The sequence below is a fragment of the Poecilia reticulata genome, chromosome 18 (assembly GCF_904066995.2).
Source record: "Poecilia reticulata chromosome 18, P_reticulata-male-v2, whole genome shotgun sequence".
Lineage (NCBI taxonomy): Eukaryota > Metazoa > Chordata > Actinopteri > Cyprinodontiformes > Poeciliidae > Poecilia > Poecilia reticulata.
In genome coordinates, this window is record NC_088847.1 from 13,019,624 (window position 1) to 13,039,662 (window position 20,039).

Here is a 20,039-nt window from a genome sequence, read left to right on the forward strand (position 1 = left end):
CCATTAGCCTCCGAAGCCAACGGCATCCTGTAGTACATTCAAAAATACCTCACGCGGCCCCGGCTGTTTTTCCATTGACGAAGTTGGAACACGTTGAGTTTGTTCTTTCTTTTTTTTTTTTGCACCCCGACCCTGCTGAATTTTTCAGCAGCAGCAGCTGCAGTTAAAGTGCCAGTAGAGCACAAAAGCAAAGTCTTGTATAATACATGAAATAATAAAATGTTTTATAGGTTGAACCTTCAAAGGAGTTCATGCAGATGCAAGAGGCACTAAAAGCACAACAGTGAACAGAACGGCCTTTAACCAAGCAGATGCACTGCTTTGCGAGTCATTTCAAAAACACAAAATGAAAAGTAAAAGTTAAATACCCACATGGAGTGGGTCTATGTGAAGGTAAGCTTTTTGCAGTGTTTCCGAGTTATTTTCTGTCATGCGCCTCCCTAAGGATCATACTATTTTTTTCCCTCACACACCTTCCCTCCCTTGAATTGAAATATTATTGTGAGCCTGATAGCATATCTGTAGAAACCACTGGCTTTAGCCAGCATGGTATGACCTGATTTTCAAAACAGCCGTTTTATTGTTCCAAGTCTCAAAACAATTTCCAAGTTCAGTTTAAGTCAATCAGTAACATTTAATCAAGACTACTCAGTCTGAAAGGGGGGAAACAAGGTATGTAGCTCATATTATATATATATATATATATATATATATATATTACTGCTCAAAAAAATAAAGGGAACACTTAAACAACCCAATATAACTCCAAGTAAATCAAACTTCTGTGAAATCAAACTTAGGAAGCAACACTGATTCCCGACGAGGGTCCCCATTGAGAGGGTCAGTGTTGCTTCCTAAGTGGACAGTTTGATTTCACAGAAGTTTGATTTACTTGGAGTTATATTGTGTTGTCTAATGTTCCCTTTATTTTTTTGAGCAGTGTATATATATATAAATATTTTTTTGCTTTGTTTAGTTTTTTTAATCAGAGTGCCAGAAACAGGTTTCTATATACAAAATAAATCTTTATGCTTACAATATTCAGCGATATGTTTAAGTTAACCTAAAAAATGAAAAAAATTTAAATGAAAAAAATTTAAAATTGGATTAAAAGTGTCATTTGATCAATTTGAAAATCTGTTCTTTAAAGAAACCAAATTTTGTTACATCTGAATCTCCGCTGTTGCTTCAGAGAACAAAATTTTCCCAAAAGTAAATGATGGCTAAGAACCGTAATACAAAGAGCCACATTTCAATAAACTGAAACTAGCTTTTAAATAGTAAACTCAAATCAAATTTCATTACCACAGATAATGAGATTTTCGAGAGATACTTGGATAAAAATTTATCCCGGGTCCCTGTAAGAAGCAATTTCCCCAGACCTCAGCTCTGTTCATTAGCTGGCATGTTCAACCACCAATAAGAGCTGAGGGGCTGTGGGGTGATGGGAATAGAGACGAATGGCTCAATATGAAGGAGACTCGGCTCGCTCAAGTGGCAGGTACTGCTTCACCCTCCATCCTTCAATTCCTTATCCCAGTCCTCAGCCCTCCGAATAGCCACCTTTTCCCTGAGGGAGTGCCCAGTGCTGCTTCCTTGTGCTAATTACCCATGGGTCCAGAAATGCTCCAGCTGTTTGGAGATGTGGGAATGTCGTACAGGCAGGGTGTGCACCTGAAGCAGACTGAGGAGTCTGGGTAGGAAAACCAGCCTGATTAAAAGTTTCACTGTTTTCCAGGGCAAAGAGAGGAGAACTCAGAAGTTGATGGGATCCCCTAACAAAAGTAAATACTTTAAATTTGTTTGAAATCTTATTCTCAGCAGACCATCATTAACCTCGTGCCTCGTCTTACATACAGTTGTCAGACAAGACCTCCCCGAAGGCCATGCAGAGCACATGTCAAAGACAGATCCATTGATCATTCTGACTTGACTGTTTGCTGAGCAGATTGAACGATTGGCAGTTTGACAGTTGAAACGCTGACACTGATTGACCAGCGCTTAACGAACGGAGACCTTTGACAAACACGCAGCTTAAATTGCTTACAAATGGATTGATGCATTGATTGGACTTGCCATGGGTTTTTCTTTTTTCTTTTTGTTAAATGGCTTTTGAACTCACCGTCTCGTCCACGCCGATCCGGCATCGTCTTAGCTGGGCCAGACGAGACGTAGAGAAAGCCGTCCATGAAGACAGACACGTCAGACAGCGAAGCGTTCTCTAACCACTGGTCCAGCCTTGGGAAATCTACAAGGAGACAAATTTGCTTAATATATTTGTGTGTAAACGTAATAGAAAGTTTTGTGAAGGAAAAAAAACCCAAAAAAAGTAAATTGGCATATCAAAATCTATCTTAGTAACCAATGAAACAATCTCTGTTGCCATTACAACAGTCAAATTCTTCTTGTAATGGCTGACTGGTGCATTGCATTTTTCCATTTTTGTTTGTGACCAGTTTAGTGATAAGTTCAAGGTTTTTTATTTTATTTTCTTTAATCAAAGGCCTATTTGCTCCCTCCTCAGATTTTACATCAGATTCAATTTGAGACTTTGACTGGGACACTCCAAAACAACGTTAACATTACTTGAAACAGACGAAGTATGTTGGTAGAAATATGCTAAAGGTTGACATTTTCAAATCTGTGACATGTGGTTTTGTACACTTGAGGTTGGCTTTAAATCACTTTAGAAAAGACTTTGGGTGGCACATGGAGACGTGGCAGAGCAGTCACCCCCGTATACTGAGGGTTTTGGTCCTCGATGCAAATCCTGACCCTGGGAACCGTTGCTGTATTTCTCCCCCCTTTGTCTCTGCCCGTTTTTTGTCCAATATGAATTAATCGTAGAACAGCACTTCTCTAAATTGTCGGTTTTATACGTGTTATGTACTCAAACAAAACTAATGTCCTTCAACAGAAAAAAAAAGCTGAATTTTGCAGACTCGCCTTGTTATGTTTGCCCACTCCTGACTTACCCTTAAGCAATACAATGTATCCCCACCAGATTCCTGATTACTGTTCTTGAACCAAAGCTCTGACCTCCATGTGGAGACTTTTTCTTTTTTTCCCCAGTGGGCCTCAGAAAAAGCACAGCAGTGTCTTTTTAATCACAAGAAGCATAAAGGTGATCATACAAGGTTCTGTTTAATTTAGTCATGACTTTGTCACACGGTCCTACTTTTGCAAAGGCAAGGATAGGGTGTTGAGAGAGCATTTCTCCATGCACTCAATCTGTTAAAAATGACTTTTACTCTCATCTGTGTCCATCAGAGAGAAAGAAGCATGCCGATCTTGCCCTCCTTAATCCGAACTCCCTCCACTCATCCTTTTCTCGCTAGTTTTAAGAGCTCCCCACATTCAGCCTTATCATTCTCAAATTCAATTAGCTTTCATTCCGAGGTCCAATTTTCTGCCCGAGCCTTGGTAATATCTTACAGATTTTATCTTGAGCACCTCCAGCTCTCTCATCAGGCAAGGTAAAATAACTTTAATTGAAACCAGTTTTGATTGAATCGACATTTCCCCACGAGCCCCCCCTTCGACGACACCGCCGACGCCTCGTTTCATGCCCACACATCATTCAGTGGAGAAAAACAATCTGTCCATTTACCAAGACGCCGTTGTCTTTGTTCTGTACGTGGATTCATCATGTCAAATTAATTAACAGCAATCATATGAACAAACTTACAGCAAAGCGCTTCTTAATATACGACTAAAAAAAAAGGATGGATCGTTTGGGAGCACCTAATGGGAACGTATTTTACCTTCAATCTGATCACTTACTTTTATATCGTTATAACTAACTTAAATGTTTAAGAAGTAAAGAATAACTTAAGAAAGCAGAATTTAGATTCAGAACAATGTCCGCCAATCACAGTCGCGACTTCTTGAGCCATCCTATATAAAAGTGCAAAAGAGATTGTTTTAATGGTGCCACACCAAGAAATGAGGGCCACACAGACAAAAATGCTTCGTCAGATCAAGTGTAGCTTTGTTACGTTTTAGTCTTGGACGTTATTGTGTTAGATTTGATGGAAGCTTCAATTCCGAAAGTCAAACTAGGTAAATATACTTTCACAGACCATTTTTTTTGTCATAAATAGTAAATCTATCTATTACATGGAAAGTGTCACCAAAACATGGACACCAAAGTGTCCATGTTCTGTGGACACAAGAACATGTTTGTGTGGTTTAATGAGTCCATTTCAGATGCAGCATTCAAATGGCCGCATCAGGATTTTCAGGAAATTACTGGAAAACGTAGATCTATCCTCTCGTGCATCAGCAGATCAGGATGACGGTGCAATAGAGTGAGGGATATTTTATCGCCACACTTTGGGCTCTTTTAAACACCGCAGCCTTCCCGGCATTGTTGATGACCAAGTTAGTCCCTTTATGACCAGAGTACACGCCCATCTACTGCCGGCAACTTCCAGAAGGATAATGCACCATATTACAAAACTGACATCATCGCAAACTAATTTGTTGACGTTGATTATGAGTTTAGTGGACTCCAATGGCCTCTGCTGCCACCAGATCTCAGTCCATTAGAGGACTTTTGAGGATTGACAGAAAGGGAGATTTGCATTATGGATGTGCAGATTAAAATCCAGCAACTGTGCGATGCCAGAGAAAAACTCTGAAGAGCGTTTCTGACAACTATTCGACCAAGTTTTGGGGACAATCAGAGTGTTTGTGACTGTGTAAACTCTTCCCATGGACACCATTTTGGCCCAGCCTCTTTCTTATTGTTGAATCACAAACACTAAAATATCACTAAGTGGAAGTGAGGCCTACAGCACTGGGTATTGTTCTAGGTAATTTTGTGACCTCTTGGAAGACTCGTCTTAGAAGACTTTCTGAAATTTCTTTCTGAGCAATTTCAAAGTCAAGTCCACTTCTGGGACGCTCAGTTATGTTCTACATTTTCTCCATTTGTAAATAATGACTATCATTGTTGTTCACTGACATTTAAAAGCCTTTATCAACCTTTCCAACCAAATTCAATCACTATTTTTCATTAGTTTAATTTATTTAGATTATGGCATGATGTTTTCCTTTTTAAGAGTGCTTAGCCTACTTCATGTTGTCAGACAGGTTCAAATTAGCAGGTATTTTCATTTTACAGCACAGGCAGTAAACAGATGGTAGGGGCTAGTGAATCTAAACAAAAACAAAAGTGGTTAATCAAGTTGAACCTTTAATTTAATCAGTTTAGCAATTAGATTCATAAAAAAGCCAAGATTGGCTTGTATAACATTTTTCTTTGAGCTCTGGTTTCAATTATTAAAGCAACTAAGCATTTTCTCAAGCTATCTTTGTGCGCCATTTTTTTATTCTGAAACAAGCGTTAAAAACACACAAAAAAAAACCAGACCACCACAAAAACTAGGAGACACTTTTCTCAGCACTGCAGAATTAGATGCCAGCTTTTAAGAATAAAACAGCAACAAAGTGAGTGTAATACACACACACGCGTGCACGCACGCGCAAACTGAAGTGTTTCCAAGCACTCAGGTTGACAGAATGTAAATAAGCCAGTGGCTTGATGCTGTATCAGTTGTAACAAGCCTCTCACTGTGAGCATGCTTAACAACCCCTCTGGGCCCCTGAAGCTGGACTCTGTTAGGATGGGACTGCGCTGCTGTCTGCGGGGGCAGCAGTGGAGGAGTCTGGCCCGTGCTGATTGGCTCACTCCCCTGTGAAGGGAGGTGACATGACAGAGTGCTCAATTAGCCATCTGCTTGCCCACGGCTGCAGTTACAAAGCGAGCTTCGACGGGCAGTGGACAGCGGGGGTAATCAGAGGAGCTTGTTCGCGCTTGTGCATTTACACGCAGACACGCAGTAAACGACGGCACAAACAGACGATGCATGCAGGAGGGGCAGAGATGATGCTTGGTAGAGGCAGAAGATGAGTGAAAACAGCAATTTGTGCACAAGACGGCAAGGAAAGGGGTCTAGGTGTTGAGCTTTTCAGCCTGTGGACATATTAACATTCAATTATTAGATTAAAAGCAGCATTTAGTTGGGGAAAAAAAAAGGTTTTCCAAAGTGACCATTACCTCCTGACCTTTTCACTGCTTTTTGGTCATTTACTGTATTTAACACCTTAAGGCAGGTAGAAAATATTTTTGCAGAAGAAAAAAAAAGGAGCTTGTCATTTAGAATTTTCATTTGCCTTCCATTGAAGCGAAACTTATTTTAATAAAATCTGATGTAATGATCCAAAGAAACAGAGTACACATTTTGAAGTAGGAAGAACATATTACTTGATTTTCAAAGTTTGACCTTTGACCTTTTTGCTGCAAGGCAACAGCACCAACAACCACACTGTCGTGCAGCTCCTCATTCATGTCTAGAAGTGCTAAAATAATAAAAAATTAATCTAGAAACATTTAACACTTAGTGAATGTTTAGAAGGAAACTAGTTGCAGAAAAAAATGTAATCAAATAAAATTCATTAGGGAAAAGATCTCAACTGTGAAACTTTGCTAAAGTAAAATTAGCTAGGGCATAGCAGCATTAACACAAACAGATCTAATTTTTTATACAGTCTTTGTGGCATCACCATGTCTACACATGGAAAGACTGCATACAACAAAATAAATAAATAAAAAAAGATCCTTAAAATAAATAAGAAACCACCACAGTGGAAGTCTTTGACAATAAGGGATCGAGCCCATCATGGAGGCGAGCCTCTGGGGTTCCTAAGATGCAAAACTGCATAGCCTCAGAGAGCTGCAATTGGCTTTCTTAAATAGAATCTGGGATGGTAATATGCAAATGAACACGCTCCGACCGTCTCCCAGGGCGCTCTCAGGCGAACAGGTGTAGGCGGGTGGTGGTGGGAGGGTGGGGGGACATCGAGGACTGCGTGCATGTACTCACATTCGCTCAGAAAGAAGGAGCTAATGAAGTGGCCACGCTCCACTATTTGGTGGAAGTCCTAACTTTGGAGTCACAAATGAGCCGCTGCAGAGGGAAAACGGCTGCAGAGTGGCTCCGGAATAAGCAGGCTGACAGCCTTCTTCTTATTCACTGTATCCAAGGGGGACATGGTGAGCCTTTTTTCCCTATTTTTACTTTTCTGTTTTTCTTTTTTTCTTTCCACAAACTGGAAGCGTGATTCACACCGAGAAGACAGGCGGCTACGATATTTTCCCGCATACTAGCCCAATTTGGAGTTTAGTCGAGAAGTGACAATTCTTCATGGTGTCTGATTGTTTATTGCTGGCTCATTCTGCTGTCCCAGGGGTTTTGGGATTGGGAAAAGACCATGTTTGTCATCATTTTGTTTTAGGATAGCGTCTGGTTAACGGCTGTATGCGGCGTTTTGAAGGAAGCCCTGAAGTGAGCCCTCGCTGTGAAAACATGTTTTACAAGATAAACCCAAATGGAGGGAAGAACCAAACACGCAGCCATAAACAGCGATACCCCACTGCAAACAACTCAAATATCCATATCTGCCCTTATGTCACCTAGCATGTGTGCAATTGCTATCCGGTTGAAAAAGTCAGTTGTAACCCAAGGCGGAGTTCTTTAAAACTCCAGAACAAGTCTGAACTCTGCTTTGTCCTCGATATTGGCTGCTGTGCGACTACTTTCATTCTATCTTCTTTCTGTCAACACAGAGCTGTGCAGCAGGGATGGCATCATGCGGGTATTGAATTGTTCCCTGATCCTGCCAAATATAACGCTGCAAACACCAATGATGGGAGCGAGAGAGAGAGAGAGAAAAAAAAAGAAAAAAAAAAGTTCAATTTCTGTTTAATGAAAATTTTCAGAAGTCTGTCTGCACGCTCGGGGGGCCCCACATGCACGAGAACAATGCTAGACGGCACTTTCCACAGCTCTGCGTCTGATGTGACAATGTGTCCGACAAAACAGTGGAGAAATGTCAACAGGGGGAATCTGGACAGTATTTTCTGGGAAGCTTAATCTTCTCACAGCAACCGCTTCTTTCTACATCGAAATTAAACAGCCTTCTCTCAGCAACCATGCTGCAGAGTACATGGGCTGAATGTGTTCCAGTGGAGATGTTTTTAAAAGAGGAAAGCGTGAATTTGAGCAATTTAACTGTTTATATGTTCTTATATGCTACATCTGGAATCAATGTTGATCATTATTAACATGAAGTGCTGTCTAGTGACTGTCAACAGGGGCTTAAATTACTCTAAAACAATTATTATAACCCTAGGTAAGAAGCTGAGTGACTTGGACCTGACATGTTATATTTAGGCCCGAGCAGCTAAGCGCTGCGAAGGCCTATTGTAATCGTGCTGTTTATTATTATTTTTCTTGTGCCAAATGAATTGGCTTTTTGGGGGCTTTATCATATTCAAAAACTCACCAAACTTGGCGGCCGCATAGAGCCCGTGTGAAATTTACGTATTTTAACATCCTCGCAAAAATCGCACAAGAAACTGCTCAAGGGCGCCCCCTAGCAACATTCAAAAGACCCTTTCCTATTCACTTACTTTATCGTAGAGACTTGAAATTCGGTACAGTTGTAGAGCTCCCCAAGACACTCAGAATTTACAATTAATGTCATAGTGCAACTATCCCAGGAAGTCGGCCATTTTGGATTGAAGTTCCGATTTTGCCCCCATTTTGGCCGTTTACACACGTCGCATTTGATCGAACTCCTCCTAGGGATTTCGATCGATCGCCTTCAAACTCGGTAAGATTGTTCATAAGGCATGGCCGATTCAAAGTTATCAAATTCGTGAGTTTTCGAGCATGTTGAAGGGGTCGTTCCAGGGGTCAAAGTTCACCGACTCACCAGAATGTAATAAACTGTTATATCTCTTACAAATAAACTCACAGAGCCACCAAACTTTCTGTGTGTGATCACCTTTGGATGACCTACGACACCCAGTTGTGAAATTTTTAGATTACCTAAGCCACGCCCCCTTAGAACAGGAAGTGTCATGTTTTACTGCGAACGTTCACTATCTGACCCCTTTGACCTAATCAACATGAAACACTGTCGACAGACAGAAGACATGTTGGTGTGTCAGGGTGTCCAACCCCGTTTGGTTTGGATGCAGCAGGTGGGCGTGGCGGCGTGGCGAAGTGACCTTTAACGCCGTCTCCTTACGTTTGGCCTTGAATTCCACAGTTTAAAGCCCAGCTGCACCAAACTCACTAGGTTTGATCCTTGTGGGCCCCTCGACAGGAATCCAGTGTGATTTTTTGTGGGCGTGGCCTAATGTCTCAACAGCGCCCCCTTGAAGATTTTAAATAATCAGCCCCAAGCCATTCTTTAACCTAGAATTATGAAACTTGGTACACTTGTGTATCGTGTCAGGACCTACAAAAAAGCCTCTTGGAGCCATGGTCCAAACCCAACAGAAAGTCGGCCATTTTGGATTAAATTCGCCATTTGCTGTTTTTCACAGACGTCGTATTTGATCGAACTCCTCCTACAGCATTTGACATACAGACTTCAAACTCAGTCAGCAGAGAGTTAAGACATTAAAGGTCTAAAGTTATCACAGGAATTTTTGTATGTCAAAGCATGTGGGCGTGGCTAAGTGCAAAACTTTAACTATTCGCCATAAAACATCAAAGTGACAAAACTTCCACATACAAGGTGACAGCTGCTTCAGACTTCCTATGTCTCAATACTAACCAACCCTCATTACATTCTCATGGTCAGATGATGACGTAACCTTAGCTCCGCCCACTTTTAACAGGAATTCAGCTGTTTTTTCTACTGTATGTCTTATTTTTACTCAGTAATACATATGGAATTAATCTTCTACCACCTGACATAATATGAGCTGATGATGAACTGTGAGGATGAACTCTTACTCATGGGGGCGTGGCCAACTGTCTGTCCTTTGCCATATGCATACAACTGTCTCTGAATCACACACGCATCTTCCGATTGGCACCAAACTGGATACGTTTGACCTGTGCTCAATGCTAAAGAGCCCAACGGGTTTGAATTGTGATTTTACTCTACAGCGCCCCCTAGACTATCCCATCATCAATATCTCCTCTCTACATCGACCGATCTGCACCAAATTTGTGGTGTGTCCTCAGGGAACCATGGCAAAGTGAACGGTGCGAGCTGCCTGGCGGAGGCGCGCCTCAACTGTGCGAAAGGGTACGCGGTGGCAGGCGGGCGGCGGTGCTGGGTCCCCGCGGTGGCTATAGGCCGGAGCGGCGCTTGGCTGCTCGGGCCGCTTGAGGCTCCGCGGAGCTTTAATTATGTTTGGTATGTTTATATTGAAGTGAAAAAGGAAGTAGTTATGTTGCATCAAAAGAGTAAATTAAAAGACTAATTGCAAGCTAGATGACAGCATTACAAAAGCACTGAAAAAGTCTCAAAAACATTTGAGACGGCATTTTTAGCAGCATTTTTGGTTAGAAAAAAGGAATGGCAACTGACGCGATACAACAGCATTCACCAAATAAAATAAAAATGGAAATCTCCACCTCAAAAGTGTGGATTATATGTGCAAAGTGCCACCCGAAATACAGAAACAGATCAAATCTATTGTTTTGCTGTATCTTTAAATAAAAATGTCACAGTATTCAACATGTACATTGAAACTCACTTTGGTCATATCGCCAACTCCAATTGAAAAACTCCCCAACAAAACCTGTAAAACATGGTTAAATCCTGATAATAGAAATGGCAACTTTAAAATAATATTTATTAAACAAATGTATTTTTTTTAACTTGATTCATTTAGATTTTCATATACTAAGTGTAATGTACACAGGATCATGCAGAAATATTTTTTTAGCTTCAGCTCAAAATCTGCAAAAGTTTGGCTTTTTTTTTTTTTTTTTACGCTGTTTTACTTCTGGCTCATATGAAACTCCTGGTTCTGCCTGTACTGCTGCAGTTAGTAAGAAACTGACAAAATGTCCAAACTTCCTCTACTACCACTTCAAAGGAGTGATCACTCACAGTCTTAAAGTGGGTTTTTGCTCGTTTTCTAAAATCCAAATCCATTTTTAATTCCTTGGAAAAATTGCATCTAACTATGTATGCGGTTATGCATGCAAGCACGCATATAAGTATGCAAAGCATACATCTGTGCATACATACTCATCTCTGTATACATCTTCATCCCAAGAACTTAATCTCAAGCTGCAGATTTTATCATTCGTTCAGCATCCCAAACATGATGTCAGTGTCAAGTCTTGGCTGTGCTCCTTGGCAGTCTTCTGCTCACTTTTTCTGCTCTGCTTTTTTTAATAACATCATTCTCAATTCCGGCGATGGGAGTGAATATAACGACTACAAGCTACAAGTCTGAACAAAAAATCAATTGGAGAGTTGTGAAATTTGATACGTGGTCTTTACATCTTTTACTTAAACAAGATGAGGAATCTGACCTTGGGTTAGCGTCCGTTTTAGGACCACTTGCTAAGTGGTGAATTAACAAAAACGACATCTCACCACGTCGGTCTTTCAGGATATCATTTAGGTTTCCTGACCCAGGTACCGCTTCCTTCTTACAGTACGTTAGCTTAGTTGGACGTCCGTCTCCACAGCAAAAGTCTGGTTAGGTCCACAGTCATCTGTTTTAATGACGAAGTCCAGCAACTTCCAAACTTACAACGGGCACACAGACTGTGTATCTTACACATTTTACATGAACACGCTCGTACACACGAACACGTGTCGGCTTCCTCTCCTTTCTGCATGTGTATCTTTCAGTGCACCTCCGATAATTGCCATCTCCTTGGTGACCAGGTGACCCATGCTAGCAATTAGCGGGTCCCTAACAGGCTCGGCGCCGGCGAGTGTACACAGATGCACCGCATGAATTATGTAAAATACAGTCCCAGAGAAAGTCTCCCACCCGGCCTCAGCCTCCTTTAATCTGATCCGCTCTCATCACGGGGACCCCGTGTGGAAGTGCGCGAATAAAACACACCCATCAGGAGGAAGCCACGTCTGTGCCGTACCAACCGAACAGGAGGTGGGTAATACAAAGGAGTGTTGGGGGTGAAAGGTAGGACAGAGACAGCAACATGGAGACAGACCTTTAAACTTAAAACTCCCTCGCTTCAAATTTGTGGGTTTTTATGGCCCTCGTTTTCTATTCACAGCAAAAAAAAAAAGAATAGTGCTGTGAATGTACCAACGCGAACAGCAGTGAAAACAAGTTTGCAACACAACTACCTTGTTAACAAATCAAGAATACAAAATGTGTGTGCCATCAGAAGTGGTAGACGACAAACTTGAACTTTTAGTTCCGAGATCTTTTTACGGATTCATAACACCACATACATTCTTTTATTTCCCCCCCCCCTCCTTCGGAGGTTTTGTCAGGAGAACACATCAGCTATTCTGCTTCCCAGCTGCATTTTGTGCCCCAGCGTCTCCACCGAGTTAAATAGTGACCCTGGAAAAACTTTTTTTTTTTGCGTCAAGTTTAACTCTTGGTTTAGCCACCATCTATGGCATCCGTTGGGGGATAATGCCAGCACAGGACGTAACATTTCCTCACCAAACCACAATTCATGAAATAAAAAAAATAAATAATGAATAAATAATAATAATAAAAAAAACAAGCAAATAAATAATCAGACCATTTCAAAGTATAAATATTAAGGTTTACCAGGAAATAAATGCTGAGTCTATAAGCAGGATGGACGCATAAAGAGATGGACACATGTATGCTTTCTTATGAAACCAATATAATAAGCTCACTAGTTGGTCAAAGCAACAATTTTTTTTTTAAATTCCCATATTTATTAGGCAGACAAATAAAGGTATGTCGTCATTTATGCGTACACCGTTATCTTCACCAACACTCATCAAATTAGTGCTTGTACAGATGGGGTAGAAACCTTCAAGTTTTAATGGAATGTCAATTACAATTTCAAAACAGCAGCCTACCAGATAGCTTATTCTGATGCAGGAACTCCATCTGTAGCTTCTGCCCGGCACGCTGAGCCAAGAGGTACGGAGTGGAGTAGACCGGATCTCCGGTGGCGCACATGACGTCCGCCCCGCTGAACACCAACTCCATGGTCTGCAGCACGTCAGACGACACCACGGCCGCACACAGTGCCTGTTCACAAGAAAAGAGTCTCGATTAGAAGAAATTATCCATTTAAAAGTTCTGCAGTGGTGCCAATAGAATATTCCTCATTGAAATGTTTTCACAGCTCTAAAAAGATTCCAAATCAACGGGTTCAACTAAACTACACGCATTTCCTTGAGACTAATCTTTATTTTGCAATTAGACTATTACATTATTTGCCTACCTGACTTAATAATACAATGGTAAATTAGTTTGGTTAGCTGGGATTTTAAGAAGCCGTCTATGGAAAGGGAAGCATAACCTTGTTCCCGTGTAGGTGGAACAGCTCGTTTCAATGTGTTTGGGTCTGCGACGGAACGCCTGGTTGATGGAGGACAAAGAGTCTATAAAGCGGCAACAGAAAACCACATAAAGTTTGAAATTAAGTTTTCTGCGCCGATCTCAAAAGAGAAGTAAAAATATGATCAAACTTTAATACAGCCTGTGGGAATCATTAAAGCTCTGATCCTGGCAAAAAGAAGCAATATAGCAAATAAGAACAGTACAAATGGGCCATTTTAACTATAATGAAATGCACAATTTCCAAGAGGAAAAATACAGAAATAATGATGTGAAAAACAATGAAGTGAGCAACAGGAAAGCAGCAGACTTCATTAAGGAACAGAGTATAAAACAAGTGGAATTCCTTCTGTGTGTGGAAAAATATATGGAGCTTGAATCTGAGGAATATACCAACAGCAGCAAGGAGGCAAATGAGATGTCTCTTCCCCACTGACCTCCATAAATATGTAATATTGAAAAAATGCACAATTTTACTCACTTCTAACTCAGCAAACAGGACAAAATGTACAGAATACCTTAAAATACAAAATAGTTTTTTTTTTAATTGATAGATCAATCTCAAATATTTTCATATTTTAATCACCATTTAATTTTATGTGCACTACAATATCCTCTCAATTGCAACATTTGTTACATTATCAGCTAGCGCAGTTCGCTTTCACACTGCAATGTGTCAAACAAACCAAACAATTTGAGCAACTTGTTTTCCCCCTTCACCTGTGGTGGCACTGCACCAAGGACCACTCAAGCATAACCACCTCTTAAAGGAGCAGCATTAAGCTAAATTTAGGTTTCATTTTAGCTTTATATCACGTTATAGTCATTACCTCAACAAAGGCATACCTGGAGTGTTGCTTTGATTATTCCTCTCCCTCATACTAGTAGCAGCAGCAGCAATTAACAACACCAGGTGGAACCGAGCATCTGCTGAGCTCATCATACAAACTACTTTCCGGTGCTTTCTGATGTTGTTCATCGCTTGATAGAGGAATGCTATTGTGACGACGTAGCCAAGAAGACGTACCGAAGGTGGAGTGTTGGAAAGAGCAAGAGCTTCGTAAAGAGACAGAGGCCCAATTTCGATGCGTTACATTTCAAGGCAAAAATTTTTGATTAGTATAAGCAGCATTTTAGGTATCAGTTATTTGATTGCTATTGTTGAGAATAAAGAATTCTTTGTTTTCCTTCAATCGCTTTTAGCTAGCAAAGCTAAAGCTAAAGGAAATGACATGTTGGGAAACGCCCTTAAAGCGAAGGTTAGAAGACATGACGCATTAGGGCGTAGCTTGGATAGAGGCCAACAAAGGGGATCACAAACTGTTTTTGGGTGCCATTTTGTTCTGCTAGCCCTTAAGGATAGCATGAACTATGGGCCAGCTGTAACTTGGTGTTAATAAATGGAATTCATGAATTCAACTCACTGACTCTTCCTCAGCCTCATACATCAATAACTTAGCATGAAAAACGGATTAATTATTTGGAATATACACAATATTGCCACTTTAAGAAGACACTGAATGCAACATCCTTCTTCACAAAATGCGAACAGAATTTGGAGCGGCATCAGATTTTAGGGGATGTAGGATTTTCCTTTCGTCTTTGGCGAAAGACCACGAGTCATTTCTGCTGGATTCGTGTTTGTTTCGGTTGGATTTAATCAGAATGCCCAGCACAACAGTCTCCTTCCTGCCTTTGGACTGGCATCCAATTCACTTGCCATTCACATACGCATTCAAACTGCATCAGAGTTCATTTCAACTGATCTGGGATCTTAGTTTGTAGGCGGTCCAGAGTTTGCTTTTTTTTCGGTCCACATCAGAGGTCAACTGCGCATCTACACCTCTCCAAAAAAAAAAAAAAAAAACGGACGTTCAAGGCAAAACAAACAAAAGTTTGATCAGAGTGGACTAAACTGAGCTGGCGTGGATGCACCGAAAACCTTCACAGATATCTGTATATTTTCTGAACATCAAAGTAAGGTAGCTTAAGTGCACAGTAGGTGGAATGTCTGGGCAGGTAGACAGTTTGTTAAAAGGAGTTACTTTTTTTCTCACATTGATTGAGCTAAGATTAGCAGATAAAAGGAGCAAAAGAATACAGTCTGATCCAGGGAGATATTTTCTGGCTCCGTCTGTCTCTTTCCATCTGTGCAGTCAATTGATGTGACATTGTGCTCAATGACCTGTGACAAAGTAGATCAACAGAGGAGTCGAGTGGCAAATGGCGGAATTTCAACTAACAACTTCGCCTTTCATCGCGCTCGTGGCTGAGGCAGTGGGCTGAATCGATCTGCCACAAACAAGCAATATCTGTCTGAATGCGGGGGGTGGGGGGAGGTGAGGTCGTGCATACAGACACGCAGACAAAAGTCCCCCCCGTCAATAAGACCCACCCACCCACGCACACAGGAGCCCTCATCATGGAGATAAAGGTGTCTCTGCGCTCTGCTTCTGCAAACACTGATTCATCTTCATCAGCTGGAAAGCAACAAGCAAAATTAATTCCGTCTTTATCTCTTTCGCTCACACACAACAGGACGGGGTCGGATGTTGGCTAACCAGTCCCATGCAGCCCGGCCTTATTCTGTATTGTCTCTGGAAATGACCTTCCGTGTCACAGCAATTACTGTAGCCACCAGAGACGGCGAGTGTGAGCGAGTGCGTGTGCGTGCGCAAAGTGATATTAGAAGCTCCTCTGACACCCCATCTCTAGGTCATGTGGTCTGCGGAGACTCCGTGGAGGTCAATGGGATAAGAGCTCCTAACGGCAAACATGAGACTAAGAAGGACTACGAAAGAATGGGATGGAGAAAGCACGTTTGGAGCCGAACAGGGTACAAAACATGACTGTTTCAGAGTATCCTTTTTTTTTTTGTTTTGTTTTCTTGTCTGGTGCTTATAACTTACTCGTGAAAATTCCAGACCCTACCAGACTCGAATTGTTGTTTCTTATATTTATCAAAGTTCAGTTAATGTATGACATAGAAATCAGGCTTTACATACGCAACCTAAAAAAACCACAAAAAAAAGAGAGGTAAACATAAAAAAAAACAAAAAACATTTTCTTTTCTTTGAGCATACTGAACCAGACCTGAAAAATGGTTAAAACAAATTAAACTCCTACCTAGGCTGTAGGAGCCATCATCTTACCAGAGCCCGCTTTATGTTTCCACAGCTTTGTGAATTCTGTGACCCTTCGGCATGAAAAAAGAAATCATTGTTTCTTTTAAACCAATTCTAAAACTGCATGAAAGTCACTGAAGATGTGGCGCTATTGTCTTCATCCCGCAGAATCTTCCCAGAGGAGCAGGTTTTATATAGCATTAAGTGCTTCATATTCATGCTAGCAGTAAGTAAATGTGACACATAAGTGGAACAACTTGTCCAGTGAGATTAGACTCAGTGTCCTTGTTTGTGGCGGGTTTTTTTTTCTTCTTTTTTTTTCCTTTTTTACATAACTGCCGTTTTAAGATGAGTATGATTTTTTATATTGTTTGTCCAAAAATATGTTAGGTCCAAGTGTTATGCCTGCATCCCATTTCCAAGTTGATTCAGGCCTCTTTCCCTTGGTATTTCATTCAAAGTCACAGAGTATAATCTTAACTATTCCACTGAACACTTCATACTCTAATAACTGTCATATTAAAAGAAAAACGTATTGCATATAAACAAATGTATGTCATCTAAGCAGGCTCTGAGGCTATTCTTCATATAATGAACAAATAATTTAGAATTTTACCCAAACAGTTTTTAGAAACAAAATTCTACTAAATTGCACAAGTTATGAAGGATAACTTGGACATTGGTGGAGTATTAGGGACTGATTTCCTTCTGCAAAAGGAAGCCTTTGATTAACCATGAGAGCATTATTGGAAAGTTATTCTAATGTAACCCTTTTTTAAGCCTAATGTGACGAAATGCATAAAAACATGTCAGAGAAATCGAAAATAGCATGCTAATATAGATTATACATTTCCAGATGACTGATATTACACGTGGTCGTCTCTCAGGTCTCTGCACTAGGTCCTCCGCTTTTTACTGTTTATAATGACTTTCTGGAAATGTTTCCATCACATGTTACTAGTCAGATGTTTGCAGATGGCAGTGGATTTAAAATGACATGCAAAAAAACAAACAAATGCATTTTGACACCATGAAGCCCCAACACAAATGTGCAAAACAAAGGGCCAGTGATGCAGAGTGATGGGAAAAAAAGGTAAAATCACCAATAGGACACACTGATACTTAGCAAGTCTGTATGGACTGTATGAGACACAGCACATGAAGACAGAAGACGGCAAACATAACCACACACTTTCACCGTTTCTCCAATGTCATTTTTGAGATTGTTCATCGTCTGACACTCATTGTGTGTAAAAGAAGCTCCTTCTGGGAAGGCAAATTCACACTACTGTAGTAGGGCAGCACAAATGTGCACACACACGCATTCTTCCTCACACACTGCAGAAGCTTAAAAATAAAAATGACATTTTTATTGAAGACCCTAATTCACTTTTACACTTAGCTTGCTGGTTAATCTTTTCCCCGCTTTCTTTCTGCTCATCGCCCCGCTTCCCTCAACATTTTCATGTCTCAGTCTACAGTAGAAAACAATGCCAGAGGATTGATCTGTGTATGTTTTATCAAATTTTTGCATGATTTATGGTGAGGTACCATTAAGTATCGCTCAACAACAAAATAGGAAAAACAAAGTAAATTCGTCACGGAATGTTTTTTGCTTAAAATTCAAACTGAGGAGAAGAACGGGACTTAACCAGAGCATCAGAAAGTACATATAAAATTGCATGCAGCTGCTGCCTGGAGTTTGTTCTCTGCTACTTTCCCATGAAGCGCTTACCTTATTGAGTTCCTTCAGGTCAGTAAAGTCCTCCAGGACCTTCCTGTACTTCCTTTCTCTGTACTTCCGGCGCATGAACGTGGCACGCTGCTCGGTCGAGGCCCTGCTGTGAAGCTCCTCCTCTAAGGGGAGGTTAGCGGCCCAGAAACTGTTGGCATTCTGGTTGCCCACCTCCAGGAAAAGCTGCAAGATGAACAATTTGTTTCGATGAGAACTGCTAGTAGAAGTCTCATTACTATGTGAGAGCTCTTCGTTTAGACAAAAGTTTGTTTTTATTCTCTGTATTCCTGTTAAACAGTATAACTCGGAAGTGTATACACTGCTACAGCAAGAAAAAACGTTCAGAATTTTTTTTCAGCGACAGTTTCAAGAGTTAAAATACCTCCACAAGTTCATTGCTCCAGATGCTGCTGTCCAGCTTTAAGCTCCGCACCTTCGACAAACTCGGTCCCAGGGACCGGTGCTGCCCTGGCAAAAAAACGGTGACACACAATTATTAATGCAAACAGACAGACAAGCTCATAAAAACCTTTTATATGTCTGAAATATGCGCCGAGAATATTGTGCTGCCAGGCTATCCCTTAGTTCCTGAGGAGTTCACATAAAAGTACAAAATTATTAGACGCATATATGCACAACAATCTGCTCAGCGTGCACAAACATGCTGCCAGTGATGGAGTAAACAATAAACAGGCAGTTACAAGACGGAGAAAACGGAGCATGACTGCGAGCTCATTCTCTCACTCACAACACAACATATTTAGTCCCCTCAGCTCCCCTAATTGGAAATGAAAGCAGAGAATGAGGACCATTAATTGCTAATGAATCATGAGTAATTCATTGTGTTTGTTGGTCGGCCTGTTTATTTGGGTGAGCTGGGGGTGTGGGGGAGGGCTTCTGGTGTTGCTTGTGGCCAAAGACGGAGCGGACATGCATAATACATTACGCATGCCGTATGTGTGACTGTGAATTATTGTCCTGTGAGTAACGGTGGATAATTTTAGATTTAGATTTGGCATGATCTCATTACTGTCTCCTATTCAGAAGTGGAGCAGCTGTGAATGAAAATGAGGGGCTGTGAGCTGTGACAGGACATCTTGACACAGTTCTGGATGGCACAGACTGAAAAAAAGAAGACTTTAAATTATTTGTCACTTCACAGTTTTAGTCGCGAGACATTTTTCAATAACTAGTCCTCGGTGTTGGCGTCTCTTTCTTTTATTAGACTGAAATGATGTCTAGAGGAAGCAACACGAGGCTAATTTCTCACAAATAAATGTTGGCGATATAATCTCATGTATTGATGAATTAGATACATGATCATTACCTTAGTAATACTCTAGGTGGTTAAATCAGTTTTAATTAGACACAATCCAACCAAACGCCTTTTGATGCCATCATCATGATTCTGATAGACTAATCAACTTTTACTCTCGCAACATTTAGATGGAACATATAGGCCAAGAAGGTCCAGTCTGACTGATCAACCTCAAAAGGTAAAATAAATCAATAAACGCAAGATATCCACTGACATTGAGTGTTTGGAAGTAGTTCCAAGAGGTACAATGATCCCAAACGCATTAAAACTGGCTTTGGGAAGGATTAGACTGACATTAAGAATGGCCTTCTCAAAGCCCCGGCATCAACACTGGTGAAAATTCATGGGGCCGCGTCTGTGCCAGGAAATTCATTTAAATGAATTAATCCGATTCTGCCAAGAAGAGTGCTGAAGCGTCCAACCAGAGTTATGCCAAAAGTTTACTGACGGCTGGAAGTGTGTGACTGAAATGCTCATTTCTAAAAACACATTCACACAAAT

At 40.9% G+C, this 20,039-nt stretch overlaps 1 protein-coding gene across 2 annotated transcripts in view; it reads right to left on the reverse strand.

The window, feature by feature from the left end:
* arap2 (ArfGAP with RhoGAP domain, ankyrin repeat and PH domain 2) overlaps positions 1–20,039 on the reverse strand; it is a 132,848-nt gene that overhangs the window by 52,577 nt on the left and 60,232 nt on the right. For both annotated transcript variants that reach the window (XM_008435470.3, XM_008435469.2), the window contains exons 12-15: positions 18,603–18,688; positions 18,221–18,403; positions 12,874–13,048; positions 2,123–2,248 (exon numbers count right to left, since the gene is read on the reverse strand). In XM_008435470.3, coding sequence (XP_008433692.2) covers positions 2,123–2,248; positions 12,874–13,048; positions 18,221–18,403; positions 18,603–18,688 — 570 coding nt within the window. The remainder of the gene's footprint in view (positions 1–2,122; positions 2,249–12,873; positions 13,049–18,220; positions 18,404–18,602; positions 18,689–20,039) is intronic.